General features: G+C 55.9%; 2 protein-coding genes across 3 annotated transcripts in view; one reads left to right on the top strand and one right to left on the bottom strand.

Moving 5' to 3' along the window:
• Window positions 1–1,855: 1,855 nt before the first annotated feature.
• ATP5ME (ATP synthase membrane subunit e) lies at window positions 1,856–3,777 on the top strand. Its single transcript, XM_082727226.1, has 4 exons — window positions 1,856–2,055; window positions 2,491–2,545; window positions 3,133–3,231; window positions 3,699–3,777. The coding sequence occupies exons 1-4, from the start codon at window positions 2,020–2,022 to the stop codon at window positions 3,722–3,724; spliced, it is 216 nt and encodes a 71-aa protein (XP_082583352.1). The 5' UTR covers window positions 1,856–2,019; the 3' UTR covers window positions 3,725–3,777.
• Window positions 3,778–5,562: 1,785 nt separating this feature from the next.
• PDE6B (phosphodiesterase 6B) overlaps window positions 5,563–17,322 on the bottom strand; it is a gene marked incomplete at both ends in the record, with an annotated part of 32,261 nt that continues 20,501 nt past the window's right edge. The window contains 17 exons of one of the 2 annotated variants that reach the window (XM_082727227.1): window positions 5,563–5,642; window positions 6,642–6,798; window positions 8,032–8,115; window positions 9,251–9,325; window positions 9,633–9,696; window positions 10,242–10,349; window positions 10,586–10,686; window positions 10,958–11,045; window positions 11,240–11,349; window positions 11,709–11,816; window positions 13,022–13,168; window positions 13,558–13,623; window positions 14,074–14,217; window positions 14,446–14,595; window positions 15,356–15,403; window positions 15,589–15,655; window positions 16,486–16,550. In XM_082727227.1, the coding sequence (XP_082583353.1) occupies window positions 5,581–5,642; window positions 6,642–6,798; window positions 8,032–8,115; window positions 9,251–9,325; window positions 9,633–9,696; window positions 10,242–10,349; window positions 10,586–10,686; window positions 10,958–11,045; window positions 11,240–11,349; window positions 11,709–11,816; window positions 13,022–13,168; window positions 13,558–13,623; window positions 14,074–14,217; window positions 14,446–14,595; window positions 15,356–15,403; window positions 15,589–15,655; window positions 16,486–16,550 (1,644 nt within the window). The remainder of the gene's footprint in view (window positions 5,643–6,641; window positions 6,799–8,031; window positions 8,116–9,250; window positions 9,326–9,632; window positions 9,697–10,241; window positions 10,350–10,585; window positions 10,687–10,957; window positions 11,046–11,239; window positions 11,350–11,708; window positions 11,817–13,021; window positions 13,169–13,557; window positions 13,624–14,073; window positions 14,218–14,445; window positions 14,596–15,355; window positions 15,404–15,588; window positions 15,656–16,485; window positions 16,551–17,322) is intronic. The other variant, XM_082727228.1, reaches the window with a different exon arrangement.

Genomic DNA, 17,322 nt, shown 5'->3' on the forward strand with positions numbered 1-17,322 from the left:
CCTACCCTGCCCCACTGGAAGCTATTGTTAGGTGGTCCCCTACCAACACGTGGCCTCACCTTCAGCCCAAGAGACACTTATTTTTGATTCTGGAAGCAGGAGTTGCTGAGGAGTCTTGTTTATTTTAATATCCAGGGAAGGAAGAACATATTTATCAGCTGAGGTCATCTGCCTAGATGCTCAAGGGCAAGAGTGGGGGTGGGGTGGGAGTGGGGGATGTGCACTCAGCATCGCTACACCCATGTTGGTTGAAGAGGTTTATTTTGTGCCTTTTGGGGTCAATGTGTGCTTACAGCACCCTCAGGGAGCAATGAGGGGCTTGGGAAGGACTTCCCTCAACCCCAGGCCCGGCAGAGGCAGCCATGGATGATATCAGGCAGGGGTCCTCAGAGAGCTCAGACAAGAGCCTGGTGGCCCTACAAGATGGGCCTCCCTGTTCCCACCCTCAGCCCAGGTAACAACGCAGGCAGTGTTCCAGCTTCTCAGCGGGAGGCCTAGAGCCAGGACTCCAGAGTGAGCTGCAGAGCAAAGGGCCCAGGACCCTGGAGGTGGCTGGAAGGGCCTCCCCTCCAGGCATATATACTGAACTGCTTCGTGCCACGCAGTTTTTTGTCTCTGCATTCCATTCCCTTTAGATTTATAGTTAAGTTCTCTCTGGAGACAAGAAGGTTTGGAAGACTGAAGAATAGGGGGCTCCCCTCTGGCATACCAGGGGCCCTAGTGAGCCCTAAGCTCTGGTTCTCAGGGAGCTTCCTTCTGGAACAGCGCAGGGCCCAGGGGATGAGTGGTTCTCTTGCCAGACCCTTGCACCCTTCCCCCCAACACAAACCTGGTTGCTTTGGGAACCATGTGTCAGCACAGTCAGCACAGCTGGGAAGCTGTCTGACCACCACTGCTCCATCTTTGGGTAGCCCCACTGCACACCTGTGGCTGACCTGGTCATATCTTTGTCAGGGCTAACCTCAGAAGTGGGGGAGACCAGCAGCAACTCAGAGTGGGACACAGTGACTCACAGGTGTGGCTTCCTCCCCCGCCCACCGTGAGCAGCAGAGGTGAGAGAAGGAGGGCCCATCTGGAGGTTCAGTGGTCCCTGAAGCCCTGGTTGAGGTGGACCTTGGAGCTGGGGACAGCAGGGTCCCCAGGGCTGGAACCAGGGAGCAGGCTCTACAAGGGTGCCCTTCCCAGGAAGACCCCAGCCCCCTGTGCTGGAGAGAATCCTGCAGTGAGGAAGCTCTACTCCACTGGGGGACTGGAAGCCGTAAGGGGGGTGGCGGCAGCCGTAAGGGACACCGAAGACAGTGCCGTCCCAGGAATGGGTCCTGAGGCCACCATGATTAGCCTGGCCTGAGTCCAGAGGGGTTGGCTACAACAGCCTCCCCCACCCCAACCAGGTAAGAGGCATGGGGCAAGGGGGCCTGCACTCAGGTCACATCAGTCTGCAGACCCTGGATTCCCAGCCCAAAACCTCTGACTGGACCATGGGCTCTTCCTGGGCAGTCCTTGTGGCTGACCTGGGTTGGTCATGGGCCTGGATGTAGCTGAAGGCTGCACTCCAGCTGCGGGGCGGGAATGGGGGCTCCTTCCTCGACTCGCCGGTCCTGACTGGAGAGCCGACACACTACTGGGTCCACATGCAGCACACTTTGTGTGCTTGACTGATATTTTTCAAATATATGGACTTATAATGGGCGCGCTCCATTGATGTCATCCTGGCCTGACCACATCAGGGGCTGCAGGGAACAGGAGGGTAGGCCGAGGTTCCACATCCCTGACAAAAGCCGCCCCCGTGGCCCAACCTACACCTGCGGCTCCCGCAGTCGCGCATGCGCAGCTGGTCGCGAGCCGCGCGCCTAGCGGGCAGGCGCGTTCCACCTCCGTCCACCGGGGGGCGCAGTCCAAGTCCTGTTCACCCCCGACGGCGCATGCGTTTGCCCTTGTACGCTTTTACGCGTCCGCAGCTTACCCGGCCCTGCAGCGTCCTCCGCGGATTGTGCTTCCGGTGTGAAGGTTACGGGCAAGATGGTGCCGCCTGTGCAAGTCTCCCCGCTCATCAAGGTGAATCAGGGTTTGCGGCCGTCGCCGGGTGCTCGGCTCCACGTGCGCGACCCCAAGGAACCCGGGACCCGCGCTCCCGCGGGTGCGACCCCGCCACTCCCACTCCCCGTACCTCGAGAGCTGGGAACCCCACCCCCGGGACCCGCGCTCCCGGGACTCTCTCCCTGCGCCCCGATCTCTTGGGCTTGGAACTAGCATCACCACCACCCCCCGCCCGGTCCCCACGCTCCTGGGGCCCCCGCCCTGCGCCCTCGACCTCGCGGGCTGGGAACCCCCTCCCCGGGACCCGCGCCCTGCATCCCCCGTCCCCGCGCTCCTGGGACTAACGTCCAGCGCCCAGACCCCGCGGGCTGGGAACCCCACCCCTCGGGACCCGCGCCCCCGGGACCGGCGCCCTGCACCCCGGCCCCGCCTTTGACCAACTTCTCTCCGCAGCTGGGCCGCTACTCCGCCCTGTTCCTCGGCATGGCGTACGGGGCCAAGCGCTACAGTGAGTGACCGCGGCTGGCCGTGCCGCTGTCTTGGCGGACGGCAGGGGAAATCCTGGGGCTTCTCACAGCCGGGGGGTGGGGGGGTTGGGGGGACTCTCCAGAGCCATCTCGTAAACCCCAGCGAAGGGCAAGGGGGGACAGGGTTGGGAGGCGCCAGCCCCAGGAACCCGAGCGAGTTTGACCACGGAGCACTGCTGCGGCAGGTGTGTAAGTCGTTTTGCGATTAGCGCAGGTGGTTAGGACCCAAAGTGCATTCTTATGTTGGGCACCCGGGGGAGCTGGAAAGCAGCTAGTTCTTGTTGAAAACTGGGGTGCCAGGTGAGTGCTGGAGGAGTGTCGTGGTCAGATGCGAGTAGCCTCGGGTGGCCCAGATTGCTGAGCAGAGACGGTCTGGTCAGGTGGCGCTGCCCCTGCATTTGCCCTCCCGGTTGTGCACTCTGCTGAGCTCTAGTCAGGCCTTGACCCACTCGGAGAGATCGGAGTGGGAAGCACACGGGTCAGGCATTCACGGGGCACTAAATTCCTTTTACGTGTTTCTGTGAAGACACTCAAAGTACCTCCCCATATTCACGCTTTCCTTACACAGGTTACCTGAAACCTCGGGCAGAAGAGGAGAGGAGGATAGCCGCTGAGGAGAAGAAGAAGGAGGATGAACGGAAACGGATTGAGAGAGAACTGGCAGAAGGTACTGGACTGAGTGTATCGTATCGGAAAGTTTGGTCCTTTGCCCGGGTTTAGAAACGTACAGGTGCTGCTTCAGGCGAGCCCGGCAGTAGGGGTAGGAGCTGCCTCCTTTCTCCCAGCACTGGCCAGTGGGTCCTCTGGGGGAGGGAGAGATGCAGCAGGTCTGTGGATGTGGGGGGACACGGTGACACCTTGCCTTGGGCAAGGCCCAGGTCTCTGGGCGTTGGAGGGGAGTTGTTTGGGAATGGGCCACCCTCAGAGGCCCATAGAACCAGAACCAGGCATCGTCCCCCACCGACTGCCATGGCAGGCTGCAGTCAGAGCACGCAGGGACAAGAGTTGAGGCAACACACAGCTGGGCTTCCACTGTAGCCAGATCCTGGGTTGTTGAGCACCGAACGTGCGAAGTGGTCCTTTTGGATCGCCTGAGTATGTAATAACACGAATATTTTCCTTTGAACCTTTCAGCCCAAGATGACAGCATACTAAAGTGAGCCGGCCTTTCTCTGGAACGGTGTGGATGAATAAAGCTTTCTTTGTTGTCTGATGCTCTCCTGTACTGTCGTCAGTTGTCTGATTTCTAGATTCAAGCTCCGCAGTTGTGCTCTGTTTTCCATTTATGTTGGGGGTGGGGTGGGCTGGGAAGTGGGTTTCAGAAGAATGGACCTTCTCAGACGCAGGGCCAGTGCACAAATGGGCAGGGAACACAGAAATTCCCACCACCTGTTCTCTGAGGTGTCTGACTGGGGAACCCCCAAAGGGAGCAGTTTATCCCAGACACAGACAGCTTGGGTGTTGTGGCTGCTGCTTGGTCTTCAGTGAGCTCTGGCCCAGACCCTTTGATGGACAGTACAAACGCGGGGTGGTAGGTGGCCTGATGCCCTTACTGATGGGACCTGGATCTCTCTCCCCTTGTTGGGAACCCTCCCCTTGAACCTAAGAAAGCTCTGTGACCTTTTGAGGTCCAGGCTGGGGTGCTGCATAAAGCTCTGCAGTGGGCTTGGGCTCTTGCTGAACTGATGGCCACGTTCTGCCCCTCTGACTCCATGTTGTAATGGGCCCTCTTCCCAGCCATATGCCTGGCACAAATTTCGTTGGTAAAATGATTTCTTTTGCAAATGGGGGAGGGGGTGCTGGATGAGAAACAGTGGATAAGCACTTGAAAGCCTTGGTTTTAGTTAAGTTGAAGGCTGAGTGAGCCCAGCTCAGTTTCTTCTGGAGTTGTTGGCTGGTGCCCTAATCATGGACTGTCACCGGGTCTTCCTGCTGAGATGGAAATTGTCTCCTTGCTGTGACTGCATGGCTGTGGGGGGTGTTGGTGTCCCCCACCCTATTCTCTCCCCAACCCTCCCTGCCCAGGAGCTCAGGGCCTCTGGGGGTGGGCTTGCGTGGCATCCAAACTGGCTTTTCCACAGCCTGTCTAATCAGGCAGCTGAGAGGAGTTTACTGTGGGGTAACGTGTCCAGTGTTGGGAATGAATGATTTGGAGCTCACGTGGTCAGGATCTGAAAAGTTCTTAACTTTTCACATGGGAGTCATGTGTTTGGGTGTGGCTTTGCTGGTGCACAAACACTAAGGGAACCCTCACTGGTGTAGGACTTGGGCAGACCCCAGCTGTGGCAGGGTGCCCCCTTGACCTCAGTGCAGAGGGCTGTTCCAGGTGTTTTTGCTCAGGTCACTCATGGCCTTGACCTTTGTGGCAGAACTTTCTCCTAGGTTAGATATGATGTGCCCTCCACCACAACTGCTGCTGCATTAAAGAAAAGGGCAACTTGTTTTTATTTTATTCTAAATTTCTGGCCCCATTTGCCCCAGAACCAGATAGGTAACAACATGTGTGTATCTCGTCTACCCAAATACACATTAACATGTGCGCCTGTGAATCTCACCCAGTGCTTTCAGACACGCAGGTCACAGACCCTTTCCAAACGTCAATCTGTGGTATTGCTGTGTACCTAAAAGACAGATGAGTGTAAAGGACGCTAAAGTGTATTTGTAGTTGACTTTATAAAAAAATTTTTTTTTAAGATTTTATTTATTTAACAGAGAGGTGTCACAAGAGGCAGAGAGGCAGGCAGAGAGGGGAAAGCAGACTACCTGCTGAGCAGGGAGCCTGATGTGGGGCTCGATCCCATGACCCTGAGATCATGACCTGAGCCAAAGGCAGAGGCTTAATCCACTGAGTCACCCAGGTGCCCCAATATAAAAACATAAATCTTTAAAAAAATCAAAATATCCAAAATTGTCTTCAGTCCTTTTCTTGGGCTTCCTAACCTCCTGTAGCAAATGGTTGGAGGTGGGGTCCCAGCGGGTGAACGGATTGGGGCGCCGTCAGAACGCATGGACCAGCTCACAGAATGCAGCAGGTCGAAGACTTGGGTGCTGGGCCGCCGTTGCAAATCTCTGTGCCTGCTGCAAGAGAGAATGAGGGTGAGAGGACTGTGTCTGCCGGCCCCACCTCTCCTGCCCTGTGTCCTCTGCCAGCCCCGAGAAAGGGAGGGCAGAGGGTGGGACCTGTGGGAAGCCTGAGCCGATTAGCCTAGCCAGGGCTCAGCCTTTCTTATCTTAGCTCTCATAACACTTTTAGTTCCGGCGCCCCCACAGCCCCCACAACTTGACATAGGTTTCTTCCCCACCGCAGGAAATAGCAAAAGTCCCAGGGCCACAGTGGCCACACACAGGCAAATACCGAGGCAACAATGTCGGATTCTGTCTAGGCCGCATGATGATTCCTTACAATGAAGCCACGTGAGCCACATTACCAAAACAGCAGGCAGGGGTGGGGTTGAGTAGGGAAAGGCTCTGACGCAGTAAAGGGGGAGATGTCATGTACGCTTGACTCTTAGCTCCCATATTTTCTGTTTTTAGGTCTTTTTTATTTTTTTTAAGATTTTATTCATTTGAGAGTATGCGCGTGTATGCACAAGCAGAGGGAAGGGCAGAGGAACAAACAGGCTCCCTGCTGAGCGCGGAGCCCACTGGGGAGGCTCCAGCCAGGACCCCGAGATCATGACCTGAGCTGGAGTCAGATATGCGCCCTTAGGTCTTCTGTTTGGTTTCTGAGGGTAGATGGAAGTGGAGGTAGATTTTCCTAAGTTAATTAGGAGGGAACTGCTGCCTGGTGGTGGAAGAAATAGCTGTTGAGAATTCCCAATGTTTCACCTGGGCTTTGCTCCCTTTATAAAGGAAGTAACATTCAAATAGTTACTTCTTTAGAGAAAACGAGAGTCCCCGGCAAGGAACAAGGAGATCCTGCAGTCATGCCCAATCCCGAGGGACGGCTGCCTCTGCAGGTTGGAGCCTGAGCACACCAGCCCCAGCACCATCTGCCACCTGCCCTTCTTGTTTAACCTTGTCCCTTCACACACTTCCATGTGGGGACTAACCAAACACCCGCCCTGCAGCCCAGACCTTTCTTGGCTGTTGTCATTTCCTCCTGTTGCTGCTTCTGCTCTTCTAGGGCCTTAACTTTGGCCTCATACTCGTCAGCCAGGGCCTTCCACTCCTTCCTGTTGTTCTGTAGTCGGTCGAACATGGGCAGGATCTCTTCATGGAAACGGGAAAACTCCTGGACAGGGAGACAGGGAATCAAGAAGTTGTGTCACACCTCCTGAGTGTTCTAAGCATCCGGGGCAGGTGGCCTCCCCATGTCTTGTCCCTTGCTGGCACCAGCCTGTCCCCCACCACCCTGCCCTGCTCACCCAAGAGGAGAACTTGGGAGGGGACCTGTCTGAGGGAGAAGGGATGAGATGTCACTTTCCCAGCAAAGCCCTGGAAATGGAGAAGAGAGGATGGGAAGGGCACAGGTGGTCTTAGTGGGGTGAGGACCCCAGGAATAGAGAATATCAATGGCAGAAGGGGAGTCCTTTGGCAGAGAGGGTGGAAAGACTCGGGCAGACAGGTTGGTAGAAGACTCGGGCTCTTCTATGCACATCACACACACACCACACACACACACACACACACACACACACACACGAGCATGGAGCATGTGGATGGACTTGGGGAAGGCAGTGGAAGGGGGGTGCTGTGGTGGGGCTGTGACCTGTGAGCTTCAGGACTGGGATATTCATCCTGGTTCTGCCTTCCTTTGCAGCACTTAGAGTCCTGCTGAGGGGGCACCAAAGGGAGCTGAGCTTTCAGTAAGGGGAAGCCCAGGTGCCGTGATGGTCAAGGTGGGGAGTGGACTGGCCCAATTAGGGCTGACTTCACTCAGAAGCAGACAACCTCCTCCTCACAGCCCCCAGGATCAGATGGAATGGAGCCCATGGATGTGTTGGGCATCACTTGGGAGGGGCTCTGCAGTCAGAACCCCCAACACACTCCCTGACCAGTCCTCTGGGCTGTGATGTCACAGCACATGTCCTCGGCACAGTGTTCCCCAGTCACTCAAGTGCAACATGTGTTTGCTGGGTGAGGCATTCCCAGCTGGGACAGGTGGACCCATTGCTGTCGCTGTCCCCCTGGGTTCATAGGCCCTGAACCGATGCACCCACAGATACGCTGTAGGCCATGATTGGGGGTGGCTAGATGGGGTCTGGGGAAGGGACACGTGAGGTGAGACCTCATGGAGGGAGGAGGCTCTCCCAGAGAGTGGAGACCTGTGGGAAAGCATGAAGAGCTTCTGAGGAACTGGTGAGGGGAAGGTGGGAAGGGACTCCTGGGGAAGACACTGAGGATTTCAGATTTTAAGTGCAAGGATGAGGCAATAGGGGCCATGGCAGGCCAGGCCATCGTGTGAACCCACACCAGTCCCCCCCATTCCTGTGAACCCAGCCAGGTCCCACACCAGCGTGCTCACCTTGTATACAAATGTGCACACAAAGTCGATGAAGCCAACCTGTAATTTGGGGAGCTCGGCTGCCTTGTTCCGGTCCATCATTGGCTTGGGGGGGGAGCAGAGAAACCTCTTCTGAGCCTGCAGGTCTCACTCAGCCCCACCCGGCTCAGATGAACATGTCCACAGAGACACAAGTGAAGCAGTTTCCATGGAATGAGTGGAGCCTCTGGTCTTGGGGCTTAGCCTGCCTTGATAGATGCTGGCCCTTATAGGGGGACAGTCAGAATGCCCTTCCCCTTCTCTGAGTTATCTGTTAGTTCCACCGTGAGTCCACCATAATGCTCCCAGTTTCAGGTCCTGGAGCCCCTTCCTCCCACTTTCTTGGGAGCTATCCATGGTGCTAACTGAAGACCTGGCTTGAGACTCCTGCAGGGCAAAATCCAGAGGCCCTTGGACGGGTTATCCTTGTTGTCCACGTACTCCAGACCCCCTGGGCTGTCCCCTGCTAGTCTGTCCATAGCTACCTACTGTCTGGAGCTCCATGTAGCAAGGGTGAGCCATGCAGGAACTAGAGGCCTGCCTGGTCCCCAAGCGACTTGGCTACAGGACACCCTTTCCTGCAGTCTGTCTCTGGCCCCAAAGCCTTCTCCACCTCATGCTCAGGCAGCTCCACTGACTGGAATTTACTTGTAAGACAAACCCTCTTTCCATCTCTTCCAACTTCTGTTGGACAATGCTATGCTGTCCTCATCCCCTTGGATACTATGCAGGTTCCACTGTAGTCTAGCAGCATATTCCTGGACCCACATTGCTGACCCAAACATCTCAGCATTCTCCATCTATCACGGTGAGGGCACCTGGACTCCTGCCACTGGCCTTCTCTGGCATGGCACTCTCCCCACTTGAAGGTCTTCCTGGAGCAGCTCTCAGCCTGGCTGAGGCTCACTGTGGGGCTGCCTGGGCTGTGGAGGCCCTGGGAGATGGGTCATGACCTGCCTTGACCACTTTTGACAATGACTTTCCATTTCCGCATGGGCATCACAGTTTTACCAAAACCCTATTTTTTCCTACAACTTTACCCAGATCCCGAGCCACCTAATTTATACTCAGCTCATGTCACATGATGGACCCCACAAAGTGAGACTGAGGTCCCAGCACCCCAGATCCCCAGGGGTTCCCTGTTTGCACCAAGCAAGGCCTGAGGTTCCCAAAGACCACAGATTCTGGAAGTAACACTCACAATGGGCTGCTGATCCAGAACTGTCCTTTCCAAGTCACCCTGTTCCCAGAACTCAGCCGCCACCAGCAGAGCAACCTGGTGGGCAGGGGGTACATAAAAGTCAGTGATCTTGTTGAGTTCAGTGCTTGGTCAGAAACTGACAAAGGGCCCTCAGTCTTCTCTGTCTCAGGCCCTCTGGGATCCCCAGTCTTCAGGCTGGACCTACCGCCCAGTGAGCATGTTGATGTGTGCCTACATGGTGGCCGTGAGCCCAGCCCCAGAGCAGGGGGGGCAGCCCTCAGTGCTACTTGCAAACAAAGGTTCTGTCCCCCATCTCAGGCTTCTCCTAGATGCAATTGCAAGAGGCAGTGACAAAAGGCTGGGGCCCTGCATGAATTCTGACCTTGCTCTGGACTTCCCATGGCTTGGTGATGGCAGACAGGTCACATGCAGTCATCATCATGGCCCTGCAGGAAGATGAAGCTCCAGGTGTGCCCAGGCTGGCCTCTCTCCCTCCCTCCCTCCCTTCCACCTCTGCTTCTGGGCACTCCTTCCACTAGTAGATCTCCTACTGTACACACACCCACTCCAACCCTAACCCTCATTCGTCACCTTCCCCTCGCCTTGCCTCCATAAGCTAAAACCAACATGTCTTCACTGGGCAGCTCCCAGTGCCCATGATTTACACATTTCCTTGTTGGATCTCTGGGATGGGCCTGGAGGAGGAACATAGTTCTGAATCTCCACTTTGTAGATGCATCAGTTAAGGTTCATGAATAAGAATTATTGCCAAACCCACAAACTAAGGAAATGGACTGTCTGACCCCAATCCTGTAGTGTCTCCCCTGAAAATAAGGAACAAGTAAGAAGCTTCATTTTTGACGCTTCATCAAAGCTGTTTAGAGAAGAGCTGTTCTTGTGTATTATTCAGGGGCCTGGTGTCTTCTCCTTTGGGGGTGGGACATGAGGGTTAGCCAGCATGGAGATGGCTCCTGCTGCCCCCACAGCTCACATGACTATCTCCTTCCGGGTCGTCTCCAGGGACAGGTACTCCACCCAGCTCTTCCTGTCCTCATAGTTCTTAGACTCATCCACAATCTTCTGGAACATCGTCCTCTTCCTGAACCCCAAGAACAGAGAGAGACAGTTGACCCCCTCCTCACCCCATGCAGGATACCCCACTCCTCCTTGATCCTAACCCCACCACCCTTCTGGGAGAGAAACTGAGGTAGAGAACTCAGGCCTTGCAGGACCGCTGTGCTGGCAAGGGTGTTCTAGGAGCTCCAGGTCCCTACCCTACCACCCCCACGAAGCCCCAGGTTCTCATCCCGCCTCCTGCAGGGCGGCTGCACCCACTTGAAGTAGAGTGCCAAGTCCGTGGCGATGATGGCTATGTCCATGAGATGGATCACGTGCTCGTGTTGCCGCCGGTTCAGGTTCTGGTAGATGTTCAGGGACTGCAGGAAGGGTTAGGGTTCCCAGTCTGTCCCTTCCCCTCCCAGGAACCATCTATCTGACCCTACCCTCAGGTCGCAGATCCTGGGCACCAGACCCTGCACCAGATCCACCACTGCCGGACCCCTGAGCCCACCTCACCCTGCGCTGGGTGCATTTCCCCGTTAAACCCCACCCATCACCGCCGAACCTCCTCTAGCCCCTGGTCAGAATGCCCTGTGGCGTCGTGAGTGCAAGTGACAGGCATAAATACAGAGAAATTCTGACACGAACCTCCTCGGAGAGCAGGAACTTCCCAAACTCCAGGTGATGCCTTTCCAAAATCGAGGAGCCGTGGAGCTTGGCTAAGGGGTTCTGGGATCTGTTACAGAGGTTTCGTTAGAATCAGTTTGGCCAGAAGCCTGCACAGAGGCTCTGGCCTCTGGGTGCCCCTGCAGTTCCCTGTTCGCCAAGGAAGGGGCACCCCAACCCTCAGTGAGCTCTGGGCTGGCCCCTCCCTGGGTCACTGGTCATATGCTCCCCCAGAACACCCCAGGCACCCAGCGTGCTGCCTACTTCATCTGGTACAAGTTGTTGGTGCCGCGGTGGTCAATGTCGTGGCACAGGCCCGCAGTCACCATGGCGAAGGCCTCCAGGTCCGTGTAGTAGCTCTTCAGCTTCCCAGTCTGAGGGTACAGGGCCCTACAGCTGTGCAGCTCCAGTGGTCTCCCCCGCCCTGCCCCGCTCTGCCCTCCCCTCCCCTCCTCTCTCCTCCCCGCTGCAGGGGCGGTTGGGGGGGGTGGTGGGTTGGATGCAGGCAGGGTGGGGAGGGGTGAGAGGCTCATGCTGCTGCCTGCCTCAGCCCAGGGGCCCTCCTGCACTCCTGGGGTGGGGGGTGCACCCCACCTCCTCCTTTTCTCTGCCCGCGAAGGCCCCCACCTCGCTCACAGAGGAGCAACCGCCTCCAGCACCTGTCCCTCACAGGCCTGACCCAATGGGAGGGGGGGCAAGGGCGGCTCCTGTCATGCCCATGCTGGACACGCACCATGAGTAGCGTGAACATGGTCTGGGCCACGTTGAAGCCGTGGCGCCAGTTGTGGTAGGTGATCCTCCGGTAACCTTTGCTCACGGAAAACAGAAACCGCACCAGGACCTGAGGAGAGTCGGAGGAGCATGGGCTCTGAGCACGGTGCAGGAGTCCCCCCAACAGCCTGGTGTGAGAGTCCTTCTTCTCCCAGCCATTTGCTGCTGGCCCCTGACCACTCTCCTGGGTGGGACACCTATGGGGTGGATGAGTGGTGGCGGGCAGCCTGAGAGGGGAACCAGGAGGGGACCAGTGTCAAAGCTAAGAAGAGCTCCAGCTTGCAGGGGGCCTTCAACCTATTGCCCAGCCCCAAATTGGGAGACCCCAGGCAAGAGGTATGGAATGTTTTGGAAGAAAAGTTCTGTTTGAATGGCCCATGTGTGGGCTCATGGCATGGACAGTGGAGAAATAAAATGGAGGCTAAGGGTCCAGAGATGAAGGGGCAGGCCGGGGGCGTGTGAGCCTTCTCCTACAAGGGCAGTTACCCCTGGACAACAGGGTGCAGGCCGAAGGGGCCTCTTACTCATCTGCTGTGATTTTTGGTGCCAGAAAATCATTCTGAAATTTTAAAAAATTCTAGTAATCATTTCTCTGCTTTTTGCTTCTGTGTTTTCCTTTAGTATGTAGTAAAATTTCTTTTGAAAATGCCAGCGTGCTGCACCTTTTCTCAGAGGAGGCACGAGGAGGGACGGTTCCCTCACTTGCACGGTGGGGAAGCAGACACTCCCTGAGGTGTGAAGGTGGAGGCAGGACAGCAGCCAGGAAACTATCAGAAAGCAGCAGGGCTCAGGGCAGAGCTGGAAGGGCCACCCCTCCACCCTGGGATGACCTTTGAGGGGCTCTCTACATTCTTACTGTGTAGATGGCTTTTGCTTTCTGTAGCTCATGGGCTCCTGTTTCCTCTCCATCCCACGCCCAAATCCCACTATTGCCTAATGATGCACTTAATGGTCAAATTGTTTGGAACAACCATTGACCAAACATTCCCTCCACCCATCTAACCATTGATACATCCATTCAATCATTTATGCTAGGCACAGTTTCTATAATGAACATGGCTGTCCCCAAACTCTCTGTAGGACCTAAGACTTCTGACCACATCTCTCCCACCTCTTGGGGGACTTGGGACCGCTCAACTATGTCCAAATTTTATCTTCCAGTGGATCTGGGACCCCTTGCCACAACCCCCCATATCCCAGTGGATCTGGGACCCCTTGCCACAACCCACCACGTCCCAGTGGATCTGGACCCCTTCCCATAAACCCCATCCCCACCTCCTGAGGGATCTGGAACTTTCGGACCACGCCCAGCTCGTAGTACATCTGGATGCCACATTTGACCAGCTCCAACTCTGTGCACTCCAGATCAGAGAAGTGGAACTCATAGATGTCGAACTTGGTGGGCCCTGGCAACACTTCCTTCTGTGGGAGGGATTGTGGGGCTGAGGGAGGCAGGCTTTTCTCTTCCCCTCCCAGGATCCTTTGCCCAGTCTCAGATGTCCCAGGTTTGTGGTGACATCTGCCCTTCCTGTGGCTGGCCACTCATAGGACCCACCATGAGAACAGAGTTGTTGTCGGGGAAACAGGTGCAAAGATAGGCACATTAGGAGATATCTCTCTCTCTCTCTCTCTCTCTCACACACACACACACACACACACACACACACACACACACACGGACCCAGGCATAGAGACATGCAGACAGCAGCAAACATCAGATGACATGCTCAGGTCTCCTAGGATTGAGGAAGTCACCCCCGACCCTCAGGCCCCTCCAGTCTCCACCTGAGGGGTGGGAGTCAGATTCTGACCAGGATTGTCCCCAGCTCATCCTCCTCACAGTCGGCAGGCTCCTTCCCCAGGCGTTCCCTTGTTGGCTAAGAGAGAAGACAGCTGTGTTGAGACAGAGTAAGTGTCAGCTATACCCCTCATAAGTATGGGACAGGGTGCCAGCGTTGCCTACACCCCTCATGAATGTGGGACAAGGTGACATCAGGCACAAGACAGGAGTCCCAGCTGGAGCTTCTAGCTTCGGAGAGAAGTGACAGTGGCTCCATTTCCTGTGTGTCCCTCCTTGCCTCTCTGGCACTGTTCTAAGCTCTCCACATGGACAACAGGGGGAGTCCTCATACAGCCTGACCAGGAGGGCTCTGACCAATCCCTGCTCACAGCTGAGGACGCAGGGGAGGGACTGCCCCTAGTTGTGCAGAGCACGTAGGACTCCAGGGCTAGCCCGGCCCTCTGACCACAGGATATGCCCCAACTGCAGGGATGCACTGTCTCCCCCCTGGGCAGGAAAGGGGACCAGGGCCTGACAGGAGTGGTACCAGGATCAGCTGGATTTCGTCCTTGTCACATCTCACGTGGTATAGAACCATGTCCTGGGCGATGTCCTTGCGGTTCTCCAGCTTATTCATCTTGTCGTAGGTGTCCGTGTTCAGCACTGACCAGCCCAGGAACTGCGTGAGGGACTGCAGACACAGCAGCAGTGTCACCACCCTGTGTCCTGGTGTGTGGAGTGCTGCTCCAGTGCCCTGAGTGCTTTCAAGCATCCTCCAGGGCCCTCACAGCTCCTCTGGTCCCACTCTCCTTGGGCCTCATGCTGCTAAAGCAGGTGGCAGGAAGGGTCTCCACATGGCTGGGTCCCATGCCATCACACAGGCGTCCCTCCAAGAGCTGCCCCTGTGACACGTGTTTACCTCCATGAGGACTTCATCCTGCTCGTCAAAAGGCTTCCCATCTTTCCTGTTGTAGAATGTTGCAACCCCCACAATCTCCTCCTTTTTGTTGACGATGGGCATGGAGAGGACATTCTTGATGACCCACCCCGAGTCGTCCAGAGGCCCTTCCTGCAGGGAGAAGCGTCCAGAGATGCCCGCTCCTCTGGGTCTGGCCCTGACTCAGGCCTGTCACCCAGCAAGCACCCATTTCATGTCTTCTGCCCTCAAACTGTGGTGACTGGGTGGCTCCTCTTGTCTGCTAACTCCCCCCCATGCGTGAGAGCTCTATGTCCCTGGGTTTGTGTTGTGACTTCTCCCGCTAGATGGAACTGGGGCTCTATGCCCCCAGGGCAGCTTCATGGTATGAATTCTGCGGGCACCCAGGATCCCCTATGGGCACCCAGGATCCCCTACGGGCACCCAGGATCCCCTGTCTTAGGAGGCTCCCACGCTCGATTGTCTTTGCCGCCATGATCTTAATGTTGATAATAATTGTTGAATTATTGCATTTCATTCTGTGGGCCCCACAAAATATGCTGCTGTTCCCATGTCACATTCCACTGACACCTGGCCAGTGAAAGGTGGGTAGTGGCCAGTTCCTGGAAGAGTCTTGGAGACCATTGGACTCTTGGCCTTCTCCAGAAAAGAGCCTGCTCTGGTCGTGTGTCCCCAGAGGAGGACCCAAGGGGCAGACTTGAAAAGCCCCTTGTGGTCTGGCCTCGCCTGCCTACTCATAGACCCGTGCCTGGAAGTGTGTGTCTGCTGTGGTTAGCCCCTGAGATTGCGAGGTTGCTTCTTAAGGAGCGGAAACTAATTTGGTTCATCGTTGCTGAACCACAATGTGTTCTTCCTTCAGTAAGCATACTTACTCTAATAAATGAATAGATACCTGAAATTTGAACATTTCGTCGGCGGGGGCATTCATAATGTTACAGATCTGGAAGAGGATCAGGAAAACAATTTTACCTGGAGCAGCCCAATGTACGATAGGGTTCTAAAGACGACTATCCAGCCCGATGAGCTCTACGTAGGTGAGGCAGGGCAGCTGGGAGCTGGCAGGGGTGCACAAGCTGGCAGGAAGGGCCGGGGTGCCAGGCAAGGGCAGGGCCTCAGCAGACTCACAAAGCCACTTTCTGCCACGTAGGTTGGAAGACCACTGGCCAGGGCCCAGTGATCAGCTGGGGGTGTGCTGGGGGAGAGAGCAGAGGGTCAGATGGTTGGTGGGTTATTAGATGTGCACGTAGATTTTGGCAGAGTGTGTGTGTTAATGTTGATTCCCTTTTCTGAGCTCTGGGTGTGGTGGGAAGGCTAGCAGGTTGTGGACTCAGGGGGAATAAGAGGAGGCCAGGGGTGTGGTTTGGGGGTATCTGTACTGTTTTATCCTTCCTCTGCCTATGCTGAGGCCCCTCACCCTGGAGAAGCCCTTTCCTCACTGGGGGCCCCACTCTTCAGTCCAGCCCCTGGAGCTCAGTGTCAGTCACCTGTCCTGCAGGCTTAGCACCTGGATCCCAGTCCCTCGGTGGAACTTGCAGGATGGGGTTCTGACAGGCTTATGGGTCACATGGCCGTGCAGCTACAGAGCGAGGAACGGCGAACACCTGTCCCCAGTGTCTCTAGTTTGGAGCCCTGACCTGCCCTCAGCCTAGCCTGCCTACTACTAGCCTGGATATCCCCACGGATATCCCCTCCTCCCTGCCCTATGGGGTGGGCCTTCTGGGGGCTCCACCTGCGTGGGTGGCTGGGTGAGCTAAGATGAGACCCTGAGGGACTCAAAGATCAGTTATTGCTGACAGGACCACCTGGAGAGCTCACCTGGGCCTCTGGAAGTCCACTCTGGACGTCCACGGTGCCTCCTTCCCCATCCCATGCTGCCTCACCCTCCAGCATAGGGAGTAGCCCTGTGTGAGGGACCTGCCTGAGGCTGCTGAGCCATTGTGACAAATCCCCAAAGCCCACCGGGCCTGGGTCTGAGGGTGCTCTGCCTTCAGGTGATGCGTCTCCTAAGACCCTGGCACTTACGGGATGACCTTGATGTCTTCCTTGCCATGGAGGATATAGTCGATGACTTTGTAGAAGACGATTTCCTGCAAAATGGACCGCAGCAGTCGTGAAGGGCTCCCTGGGACAGCTCCCCGGTGGGAACCTCCCTGAGGGTGAGAGGAGCTACCCAGGTATCGTACTGGACATGCATTTGCACACAGAGCACACACCACACGCCCACAGTTACACACAACCTCAAGGCACACATGGATTTGCATACATGTGCCCACACATTTATACACAACTACACATGCACACATGGACATGCACTCAAGCACCCACAGAGTAACACACCTCACGTGCACATATTTTGGATGCCACATGCGCCCACACACTTACACACAACCTCACATAACACATGGACATGCACACATGCGCTCACACCCACACAGTTACATGCAACCTCACATGCACACATGGACATGTACATGTGCACCCACACAGTTACACACAACCTCACGTGAACACATGGATGTGCACACATGTGTTCACAACCCCACACCCATACAGTTACACACAACCTCACATGCACTCTATGTACATACACACAGACCATCACTGACACTCATGGAACACACAATACACATTTGGTTTGCATTCGTCCTCATTCTGTCTGTGTCCCACTCAAGCCCACACACAAACAAGGTCCGGGACCCCTTCAAATGTATGCACGCAACCCACTCAGGCCAGTACACACATACACAGACACACAAACACTCAACTGTGGCAAGTCATGGTCACAGCCAAGCCATGAACAGGGACTCTTCTACACACTGGACCCACAATCCTGTGAGGAAGGCCCAGTTATCAGCCCCT

This window comes from Mustela nivalis (genome assembly GCF_964662115.1).
Source record: "Mustela nivalis genome assembly, chromosome: 4".
NCBI classification, from domain to species: Eukaryota; Metazoa; Chordata; class Mammalia; order Carnivora; family Mustelidae; genus Mustela; species Mustela nivalis.

Bases quoted from the DNA above. Each gene is read 5' to 3' on its own strand.
- ATP5ME (XM_082727226.1), top strand. From the start codon at position 2,020: ATGGTGCCGCCTGTGCAAGTCTCCCCGCTCATCAAG. The intron at 2,056-2,490 runs GTGAATCAGGGT...TTCTCTCCGCAG, and splicing joins AAGTCTCCCCGCTCATCAAG to CTGGGCCGCTACTCCGCCCT. The intron at 3,232-3,698 runs GTACTGGACTGA...TGAACCTTTCAG, and splicing joins TGAGAGAGAACTGGCAGAAG to CCCAAGATGACAGCATACTA.